This window comes from Solanum stenotomum, unplaced genomic scaffold (assembly GCF_019186545.1).
Source record: "Solanum stenotomum isolate F172 unplaced genomic scaffold, ASM1918654v1 scaffold24438, whole genome shotgun sequence".
Lineage (NCBI taxonomy): Eukaryota > Viridiplantae > Streptophyta > Magnoliopsida > Solanales > Solanaceae > Solanum > Solanum stenotomum.
Window position 1 is genome coordinate 17,425 of NW_026028018.1, and position 11,899 is coordinate 29,323.

The window sequence follows — 11,899 nt, forward strand, 5'->3', positions numbered from 1 at the left end:
GAAAAAGTTAGTCACCCTAAACTAATTAAGAATAGAAAAAGTCAAAACAAGTACAAAATTCGGTGTAAAATAAGCCCTTAATTAAAAAATGGAAAAGTAAAAAAAAAGGTGCAAAATTCGCTGGAAAAAGTTTTTTTAAAAAAAGAATGGGGCTGACGGGATTCGAACCCTCGCCCTCATGCTTCGCGCGCCTTATTTTTCCAAGTGTTAACCAGCGCACCTACGACTGCTTGTGTTCTATGGGTGCTTATTTTTATTTAATAACGTATTTATCATATTTTCTATATATATATACAAATTTTTTTCCGGAGTCAATGGGTGCTCAAGCACCCAAAATTGACTACGTGGGTCCGCCCCTGTGGATAGCTATAGGCATCGGGGCATCTTTGTTTGAAGAATCTTGACAAGTCAGTAGGACCACATGGACCTTGGGTGCAACAATATTGTTGTCCTCCGAACGTGGTACAAGGATTGTTACATCCTCCAGGTACCCTAAGTGAACCAGGACATTCACCATTTATATTAGCCGTGCAATGAATTGCGTGGCATTTCCCTCCACTAGGATTAGTCGGGGCAAAAGTCATCGAAATATTAAATCCATCGACTAAAGAAATGTCCCAGAAATCTAGATTGCTGAACTGGTCCAAGGCGTACTCGGCCAGGGTGTTTGGTGGTTTGCCCCACCCGATACACTGCAAGACCCCACCACAATCACCAGTCTGGCATGAACCTCTACTAGCACCATCAAAGTTGCAATTAGTACGACCCCATATACGTGCCATCTTAGTGCCCCTCGGCGCATTAATGACCCATGTCTAGCCTCGATCGAGACGTCGGCCACCGCCTATCGGGGTCGATGCCGCCCACACGGTGTATGGACAGTTGTTGCGTACCTCGATAGTGGCAGCATAAGTGTAAGTCACAAAAGCAAGGAGGAAGAAAGCAAAAGAAGATCTCAAGTAGGCCATGTTTGTGGAACTATATTTTTTAATCTAAGTTGTTGGATATAGTGACAAATTGTTGGGTACTTTACATAGGGGTGTGGCGGCTTTTGAAACTATGGATTTTAATCACAAATATCAATATCACACTTGACTAATCAACGAATAATATTGAAATATGTTCAAGTAAAGGTTGAGGTGGCTCAACATATAAGAGCCGCCTACTAATTACTCCATTGCTTTATATGAGTCAAACTATTATTTTTATTCGATTTCTTATCTAGTGTTCGGTATCTGTTATCCTGTTTAAATCTAAATTTACTAATTAATAGTGCTCTTAATAAGATTTTTTCATTTCTAAAGATTCAAATTCACATTGATTAAAAATAGAGAAATTTCATCTATTTTGACTGCAATCCATATGGACAACATAGAAGACAAATTTATTTGTATAACGTGACAAGACTTTTTCTTAAAACTTAATTGAAAGAAGTAACCATTATTTTTCTTTCATGGACAAAATTTCTTTCATATTTTTTTTGTCTCATATTAGTTGATCATTTTCTATTTTGCGCGGTGTTTAAGAAATCCAAAATAAGAAGATAATTTTATTAATTCACCTCTTAAAAAACTTCTTGAAAATTTTACAAACAAATATGAACACTTTCAAAAAAAATTAATTGCTAGGGTAATATAGAAAAAACTAATTATCTTTACTTGATTTATTAAAGTGATAAACTAAAATGAGACAATTATAGTTAGTATAAAGATCAACTAATATAAAACGGAGAGACTAGTTATCTATGTCATTTTTTATTTCTTGTTCAAGTTTCACCCGTATTATTTATTTTATCGATTATTTGGAGGCGAAATTTTCGGATCACAATCAATAAAATAATGAAAGTTATTCCAATTAATTGAATCTAAAATCTTCAATCAGTAAATCTATACTTTCCCCTAAGCATTAATTCACTTCTCAAATGTTCAATTTCCCATCTTGGAAAAGGGATAAAAAGATAAATTTCCTCATTCTCTCTCCAACTAATACCATGATAGCTTCTCAATTTCATTGTTCTTTTTTTTTTTTCATCTGGTGTTCGGAACCTACATTGAAGCCCCGATTAAATTTGGATTGGGCACTGTAGAGCCCATTTGGGGTTGACACTCCCAACAAGATTTTTTCTATACACAGGGCTCGAACCCAAGACCTCTGGTTAAGTGTGAAACACTCCAACCCTGAATTATTTTCCACAATTTATGTGATAATATTATTCTTTTAAAAGAAGTGTAACACACATAGTATCGCATATTATTTTAGGTGTACTATTTCTCAAACTTATAAGTGATAGTTTGGGTGTGTTTTTCACACTCTCAATAGTTTAGGTGTGTTTTTGACACTTCACTCTTTTAATTTTGAGCTTTTAGCCATCGTGACATTTTTTTTACGTGACGATTATATTATTTTTTTAAAAGAGATTGCAATACAAACACTATCACATATTACTTGGGGTGCTTTATTCAAACTTATGAGTGATAGTCTATGAGTGTTTCTCTTACACTCTCAATAATTTGTTTTATTATTTATAAAATGATGAAATCTCTATCTTATACAGAAAGTGAGACAAAATAATCTCATGAGATATCTTTATTTATCTTATCCTGCATATTATAATCTTTATGTCCTTGAAATTACTCTCTCACTTGACAACCTGCTACCGTAAACGAACAAAATATACACAAAAGAACATAAAATAATATTCGAAACAACAGATTTGTGATGATGTGACTCTTATTCATGTATTATATTAGGTTTATTACAAGCCAATATTACTTGACCACTTCAAGCAATTTAAAAGAAATTGACTCAATTTTACTTAGCCTCTTCATCACTTGCAGGCATCTCCAAGGGGAAATTTGGGCTAGTAACACCATTAGGGCAAAAGACAACCCTATAATTTGTACTATCACTAGGGCAAGTAAATGTACTAGTAGGATCATCTTGTGGATAGCTATAGGCATCGGGGCATCTTTGTTTGAAGAATCTTGACAAGTCAGTAGGACCACATGGACCTTGGGTGCAACAATATTGTTGTCCTCCGAACGTGGTACAAGGATTGTTACATCCTCCAGGCACCCTAAGTGAACCAGGACATTCACCATTTATATTTGCCGTGCATTGAATTGAGTGGCATTTTCCACCACTAGGATTGGTCGGGGCAAAAGTCATCGGTATATTAAATCCGTCAACTAAAGAAATGTCCCAGAAATCTAGGTTGTTAAACTGGTTCAAGGCGTATTCGGCCAGGGTGTTTGGCGGTTTACCCCATCCGGTACACTGCAAGACTCCACCACAATCACCAGTCTGACAAGAACCTCTACCAGCACCATCAAAATTGCAATTAGTACGACCCCATATACGTGCCATCGCAGTGCCCCTCGGTGCATTGATGACCCATGTCTGACCTCGATCGAGACGTCGACCACCGCCTATCGGGGTCGATGCCGCCCACACGGTGTATGGACAGTTGTTTCGGACCTCAAAAGTGGTAGCATAAGTATAAGTCACAAAAGCAAGGAAGAAGAAAACAAAAGAAGATCTCAAGTAGGCCATGTTTTTTTAACTATTTTTTTTAGTCAAGTTGTTGGATGAAGTGACAAATTGTTGGGCAGTTTATATAGGGGTGTGGAGGCTATTGAAACTACGGATTTTAATCACAAATATCAATATCACACTTGACTAATCAACGAATAATATTTAAATATGTTTAAGTAAAGGTTGAGGTGGCTCAACATATAAGAGCCGCCTACTAATTACTCCATTACTTTATATGAAAATAAAAGTCAAACTATTATTTTTTTCGATTTCTTATCTAGTGTTCGATGTCTGCTGTTCTTATTAAATCTAAATTTACAAATTAATTATGCTCTTAACAAGATTTTTTCATTTTTAAAGGTTCAAATTCACATTCATAAAGAATAGAGAAATTGCATCTGTTTCAACGGCAATCCATATGGATAACATAGAAGACAAATTTGTTTAATATAACGTGACAAGACTTTTTCTTAAAACTTAGGCTTAAGTCATCTGCTGCCCGTTAAGGTTGTCCTCATAATTCACTTAAACATCTCAACTATGGCTTATACCTATTGAACACCTAAATTATTCAAAATGTGTGTCTATTAAACACAAAATGCTGATGTGGCAAAATAAGTGCATCTCATTGCATTGAAGCGTGTGAACAGGTCCCAAACTTTTTTTATTAATAATAAACTTGTACCTTTTTTCCTTCTATGACACTTGGCATTGCATTAATTAAAATAATTAAAAAATAAACTTTTATTCAAAATGATGTCTTATAATATCCAAAAAGAAAACAAACCCACCCCCACCCCTGTAGCCTGTAGGCTATACCAGCAGTTGTCTTCTTCTTCTCCCCATTTTAATCATTTTAAACTCTGATTTGGTTCTTCATTTTTATTTTTCGCTTTTTATAAAAAAAAAAAAAAAAAAACTGAATCTGCTAAGTGCTAATCAAATTTGAAAGAACGAAAAAAAAATCGAACATCAGAGTTATAAAGGCAACTTCCGTCCATCTCTATTTCCGGTCACTTCGATCAACAAACATCACCAGCCATTACAGTTATAAAATAATATCAGAAAATTTGATATAATTCATTTGAATCCTCACGATTTCTCTTCGTCAGTGATTTTAAAATAATTTATCAAGTCAACTTATTTTTCACAATAATCACTCCATTAATCTATCTTGCTTCATGATTTGTTTCATTATTTATATTTGACTTAATTTTCATAGCTCATAATTTATTATAAGAAGAAAAATAAAAGTTAATCTCTTCATAGGAATAGAAAATAGTGAGCGATAACGGATGAAGAAGAAGAAGAAAGGGCAAATAATTAGATGGGCGGGGAGAGATTTGCCTTTTTCTTTCTTTTTTTGTTGTTGTTGCCGCAGGAGGTGCCGACATTAGGGGAAGAAGAAGAAAGGTGGGTGGGTTCCTGTGGGAGGGTGGGGGAGGAAATTTTTTTTCTTTCTTTTTTGTTAATCAATTTTTTGAATTATTAAAGGTTGGAATTAAAAATAAATGAAAATTCATTAGATTGGGCCCACGTGCCACATGCTAAAGTCTTATTGGTTACTTTTTCAAGTACAATGTGCGTGAATTACACACACCACATTTTAAAAGCTTTATTATCATTTTGTGTTCAATAAGTACATATTCCTTAATATTAGAGTGTGTAATAGGTACTAGTCATAGAGGTGTCTAAGTGAATTATGCGGATAACTTTAGGGGGCCACGGATGACTTAAGCCTAAAACTTAATTGAAAGAAGTAACCATTATTTTTCTTTCATGGACGAAGCTTCTTTTTATATTTCTTCTGCCTCATATTAGATGATCATTTTCCATTTTACACGATGCTTAAGAAATTATAAATAAGAAGATGATTTTATTAATTCACCCCTTAAAAAGCTTCTTGAAAATTTTACAAACAAATGTGAACACTTTCAAAAAAAAAATTAATTGCAAGGATAATATAGAAAAAACTAATTAATTTTTACTTGATTTAGTAAAGTGATCAACTAAAATGAGAAAATTATATTTAGTATAAAAATCAACTAATATAAAACAGAGAGACTAGTTATCTAAGTCATTTTCTATTTCGTGTTCAAGTTTCACCCGTATTATGTATTTTATCCATAGGCGAAATTTTCGGATCACCATCAATAAAATAATGAAAGTTATTCCAATTGATTGCATCTAAAATCTTCAATTAGTAAATCTACACTTTCCCCTAAGCATTAATTCACTTCACAAATCTTCAATTTCGATCCCCTCTTGGAAAAGGGATAAAATGATAAATTTCCCCATTCTCTCTCCAACTAATATCATGATAGCTTCTCAATTTCATTGTTTCATTTTTTTTTTCCACCCCGTGTTTGGAGCCTATATTAGAGTCCCGATTAAATCTAAATTGGGCACAGCAGGGCCCATTTGGGGGTGACGTTCCCAACAAGATTTTTTTCTATATCCAGGGCTTGAACCCGAGACCTCTGGTTAAGGGTGAAACATTCCAACCCTGAATTATTTTCCACAATTTATGTGATAATATTATTCTTTTAAAAGAAGTGTAACACATATTATCGCATATTATTTTAGGTGTATTGTTTCTGAAACTTATAAGTGATAGTTTGGGTGTGTTTTTCACACTCTCAATAGTTTAGGTGTGTTTTTGACACTCCACTCTTTTAATTTTGAACTTTTTGCCATTGTGACATTTTTTTCACTTGACGATTATATTATTTTTATAAAAGAGAGTGTAATACAAACACTATCACATATTACTTGAGGTGTTTTGTTCAAACTTATGAGTGATAGTTTATGGGTGTTTCTCTTACACTCTCAATAATTTAAATATAAAATTAAAAAAATGATAGTTTAAGTGTTTTCTAGAAACTTAACTCAATTAAATATCGTCAGTAAATCCTAGTAAAGACGTAATTTCACTGGCGATCTACCTAAGATCTATTTGGTGGTTTTTATCGTCGTTGATTTTTGTCGCAAATTTAATTGACATAAGTTATGGAATTACTTGCAGTGACATTATGGTCGCCACTAAATATATTCAGTGGCGATTTACTATGCTCCTAGTGACCAAAAAAGTCTGATTTATGGTAGCGAATTACTAATAATAAGTCCGATTTAAAGAGGCTCATATACATAACAGCGTGAAATGATTCTCAGGGCAATAAATTCAATTAACCAAAATTTAAAAGATAAAATTTCACCTTTTCATAGTTCAGCTAGGACAGTATCAATACTTTTTTGTTTGTTTATTGGTCTAAGTCTTAACACTTTACTAAGAGTTTTTTTTTAAATTTAAAAAGAACGATAATTCAAATGCACTGTTGATTTATACATCAAGTAAAGTACACGTGGGATGTAGCTCTTATTTAGGTCTTTAAGTCTATTACAAACTCTCACCAATAAAGTAAAAGTTCAAATAGTTAACTAACTGGGCTATTAAGATTTTTCATTACACCAAAGATCACTCGATCATTTGAAGTAATTTTGAAGAAAGAGACTCAAATTTACTTGGCCACTTCATCAGTACTTGCAGGCATCTCCAAGGGGAAATTTGGATCAGCAACACCATTAGGACAAAAGACAACCCTATAGTTTGTACTACCACTAGGACAAGTAAATGTGCTAGTAGGATCATCTTGTGGGTAGCTATAAGCATCAGGACATCTTTTCTTGAAAAATTTGGACAACTCTGTAGGACCACATGGACCTTGGGTGCAACAATATTGTTGTCCTCCAAACGTGGTACAAGGATTGTTACATCCTCCAGGTACCTTAAGAGCGCGAGGACATTCACCATTTATATTGGCCGTGCAATGAATTGCATGACATTTCCCAGCACTAGGTTTGGTCGGGGCAAAAGTCATTGGAATATTGAATCCGTCAACTAAAGAAATATCCCAGAAATCTAGGTTGCTAAACTGATCCAAGGCATATTCAGCCAAGGTGTTTGGGGGCTTACCCCACCCGGTACACTGCAAGACTCCACCACAATCACCAGTCTGACACGAACCCCTTCCTGCAGCATTGAAGTTACAACCAGTACGACCCCATATACGTGCCATCTTAGTTCCCCTTGGAGCATTGATGACCCATGTTTGGCCCTTATTGAGACGTCGACCACCGCCTATCGGGGTCGATGCTGCCCACACGGTGTATGGACAGTTGTTACGTACCTCGATAGTGGCAGCATAAGTGTAAGTCACAAAAGCAAGAAGGGAGAAAATAAAAGAAGATCTCAAGTTGCCCATGTTAATTTGTTGAAATTTATATATGAGGACAAATTATTTTTTGGTACTTTATATAGGGGTATGGCGGCTTTTGGCACTATGGATTTTTATTAATCATATATAACACAAAATCATACTTTGACTAATTATAAACTAATAATATTAAAATATGCGTTGGTAAAGGTTGAGGTGGAAAATATGTAAGAGCCGCCTAATAATTAATTATTTTATGAACTCTGTAACGTGACGGACCTTTTTCCTAAAACTATTTTTTTCTTAAAAAAACAGTCATTTCAATAGTTTTGACCAAAGTTTCTTCCATACTTATCTATGCTCATTTTACTTTTATCGTGTTTAGTACGCATTTGAACATAAAAATTGAAAGTAAAATTAGTTATATTTTCTTCATATTACTCGTAGTATGAATCATTTGCTAGATTAACATGAAATATACAAATCAACACGATTTTGATGTAACAGATCATTTGTTGGACCACAACTTTTTAATGCAAGTATCTATTAAAAGAACTCCTATTGATGCAAAAATCAATAAATAAATTGGGAGGAATTGACTGACAAGTCATCAAACTTATCGTCGATCCACATTAAAATAATGTTAGTATGGCTGCTTTTAGATAAACAAGTGGATCATGTACAATTGAGTTAAAAAAATATCTCCTATAAATATCTATATATACCTCTAAAACTAAATGCATCTAACAACACAAATATAAACTTAGATTCTTTAAAGAAATTGCAGAATTAAATGGAGGCAAATAAGTCTATGGTGAAGTTGGTAGCTTTCTTGATAATTTTTGCATCATGTAATTAATTCTTTCTATTTTAAATTTAATTTCTTTCACATATATTTAATATTTTTATTTATTAAAAAAATTAATTAATTATGTAAAATTATTTATGAACAGGCTTTCAATCTCTCACTGCTCAAGATTTGGAAATCGAAGTTAGTGATGGCTTAAATGTCTTGCAACTACATGATGTCTCTCAATCATTTTGTCCAGGTTTGGTTTTTACTCTATCATCTTCTTTTTTTTATTTCGGTGCTTGATATTCGTATGAGACCTGACTAAATTTGAATTTACATTGAAATTTTTTATATTGAGGAATAAAATAGTTTCTAACAATTGACGAATCTATATTTAGGGGGACCAAAATCTAAGACATCTGATAAAGAATATATAAATTAAGATTCATACTTCTTCTTTTTTATTTTCCATCCGGTGTCCGAAGCCTACATTGAAGCCCCGACTAAATTCGAATCGCGCACTCCAAACAAGATTTTCTCCATACCCAAGGCTCGAACCTGAGACCTCTGGTTAAGGGTGAAGTACTCCCACTAGTACACCACATTAAGATTCATATTTAACACTCCACAAATCACAATTCTTGTTGGTCTTTCATCTCCTGATTATTGTTGAAGTCTAATTGTTGATTTTTTCTGATATAAAATAACTTTTGATTTATAGAAGTTTTAATCAATCAATAATGACATAAAATATAAATGTGCTCTTTAACTTAGCCTTAACTGACATATATGCCCTTCAACTTTGAATGCATACAAATAGTCACTAAAACTCGTATAAAGTTGAATAAATAAACATACCCGTCCAGTGTCATACATTAAATCCGGGGACAGTTTATTATGTGTATATATATAATTGTGCATATAATATTTAATTAATTACTTGTATTTTTGTAAATTATAGGTGTGACGAAAGAAAGTTGGCCAGAACTTCTAGGGACACCAGCTAAGTTTGCAAAGCAAATAATTCAGAAGGAAAATCCAAAATTAACAAATGTTGAAACTCTACTGAATGGTTCTGCTTTTACAGAAGATTTGAGATGCAATAGAGTTCGTCTTTTTGTTAATTTACTGGACATTGTTGTACAAACTCCCAAAGTTGGTTAAACAAAATTAATTCATGTTATATATATGTATCTAGCCTCCAGAAAAACAAATTAGAGATGTATGGTTAATGTTTCCACTATAATTGGTGATTAATAAATGTGGCTTTTAATATTAATATGATTTTTCATTTGTTATACATATACTACTACAACAACAATAATCATTGAAATCTCACAAGTACTGGAGTATGTGGAAAGTGATGTGTACGTAACCTTTCCTCAATTATAACGTAAACTTGTTTGATTACCAAATGAATACATTTTAATCTATAATAGTGTACGTGTATATTAGTTATAATATTTAACAAGTTATATCCAGGGACGGCTCAACGTAATTGGGGGCCTAAAGCGAAATTTTAATTCGTGGCCTAAATTATAAATACACTTCATATACGTATTTATTCATAATTTATTTTTTTACACTATTTAGATTAAAATTATTAGTACTTAATATTGTTTTTTCAGTTACTAGTTTTAGGTAAGATTTTATCAACTCAACATTGAAAAACATCTTTTAAGTGAGGCAATTATTTTATGTATTGTTAACATAATGCTATAAGTAATAAGTTGATAAATATTAAATAAAGATAAGAGTTAGAACCATAAAATTTGACTCAAGAAGTTGATGACTTGGTATACCTCATTTTAATATGCTTATAGTAATGCTTGAAACTAAAATTTAAAAAGAAATAAAAAAGAATTTGTAATTCACTTTGTTCAACACTCTTCACTATTAATTCTTATTTTTAACAAAGTACAAAAGATGTTAAAGTGGATAAAATAATTTATTTTTTTTTAAATTATAATTTTTATCATAAATAATGAATTTTTCTATAAAAATTTTAATACATAATTTATTCTTGACAAAAATTTGGGGCCCCGAAATTTGGGGGCCTAAGGCAAAGGCCTTATTTTCCAAAGCATAGAACCGCCCCTGGTTATATCGAGAGATTTACATCTACTTATTATTTAGGAGAAATGATTTTCTAGCCTTTTATAATTTGCTTATAAGAAATAATTTTTATTATTACTATAGAATATCTGAAAAAGCTATTATCTTTCGTTCAACTCATTTAATTTCTTCTGGGATATAGAGAAGATTTAAATTAAAGCATAAATGACAAACGATAAACTGTAGGATGAATCGAAATATAGTCGATACATTAAAACTACGTGTAAAGAATCAATCAGACTGACCTTATATCATATTTCATTATAAAAACATTTAAGTTGAAGGGTATATATATATATATATACTCCACACGCATATACACAAACTTGTTATCAATGACTTTCTAGCCTTTTATAACTTGCTTATAAGAAATAATCTTTATTTTTACCTATAGAAAATCTGAAAAGGCTATTATCTTCTGTTCAAATTGTATAAGAGAGCAAGATTTCTCATTTACTTGGCCACTTCATCAGTACTTGCACGCATCTCCAAGGGGAAATTTGGGCCAGCAACACCATTAGGACAAAAGACAACCCTATAATTTGTACTACCACTAGGACAGGTAAATGTGCTAGTAGGATCATCTTGTGGGTAGCTATACGCATCAGGACATCTTTGTTTGAAAAAATTGGAAAAGAACGTAGGACCACATGGACCTTCGGTGCAACAATATTGTTGTCCTCCAAACGTGGTACAAGGATTGTTACATCCTCCGGGTACTTTAAGTTGACTAGGGCATTCACCATTTATATTAGCCGTGCATTGAATTGCGTGGCATTTCTCTCCACTTGGATTAGTCGGGGCGAAAGTCATCGGTATATTAAATCCATCAACTAAAGAAATGTCCCAAAAATCTAAGTTGCTGAACTGGTCCAAGGCGTACTCGGCTAGGGTGTTTGGCGGTTTGCCCCACCCGGTGCACTGCAGGACACCACCACAATCACCAGTCATGCACGAACCTCTACCAGCACCATCGAAGTTACATCCAGTACGACCCCATATACGTGCCATCGTAGTGCCCCTAGGCGCATCAATGACCCACGTTTGGCCTCGATCGAGACGTCGCCCACCGCCTATCGGGGTCGATGCCGCCCAGACGGTGTATGGACAGTTGTTGCGTACTTCTATAGTGGCAGCACAAGTGAAAGTCACAAAAGCAAGAAGGGAGAAAACAAAAGAAGATCTCAAGTACCCCATGTTTGTTGAAATTTATATGTGGACAAATTATTTTTGGTACTTTATA

The 11,899-nt window shown here is 33.4% G+C and overlaps 2 protein-coding genes and 1 pseudogene across 6 annotated transcripts in view; 1 reads left to right on the forward strand and 2 right to left on the reverse strand.

Annotated features, from left to right (window-relative positions):
• LOC125851323 (osmotin-like protein OSML13) overlaps positions 1-11,889 on the reverse strand; it is a 13,035-nt gene extending 1,146 nt beyond the window's left edge. Inside the window, exons 1-3 of one of the 5 annotated variants that reach the window (XM_049531107.1) lie at positions 11,377-11,889; positions 7,256-7,319; positions 2,716-3,011 (exon numbers count right to left, since the gene is read on the reverse strand). In XM_049531107.1, the coding sequence (XP_049387064.1) occupies positions 2,812-3,011; positions 7,256-7,319; positions 11,377-11,853 (741 nt within the window). In that variant the 5' untranslated portion in view covers positions 11,854-11,889 and the 3' untranslated portion in view covers positions 2,716-2,811. Of the gene's footprint in view, positions 1-2,715; positions 3,478-6,873; positions 7,320-7,721; positions 7,815-11,218 lie in introns of those variants that run through there. The other 4 variants (XM_049531105.1, XM_049531104.1, XM_049531103.1 and 1 more) reach the window with 4 other exon arrangements.
• Positions 367-1,014, reverse strand: LOC125851325 (osmotin-like protein OSML13; annotated as a pseudogene).
• Positions 8,445-9,820, forward strand: LOC125851327 (ethylene-responsive proteinase inhibitor 1). Its single transcript, XM_049531109.1, has 3 exons — positions 8,445-8,599; positions 8,702-8,797; positions 9,503-9,820. Exons 1-3 carry the CDS (start codon positions 8,542-8,544, stop codon positions 9,703-9,705), a joined length of 357 nt encoding a protein of 118 aa, XP_049387066.1. The 5' UTR covers positions 8,445-8,541; the 3' UTR covers positions 9,706-9,820.
• Positions 11,890-11,899: the final 10 nt, after the last annotated feature.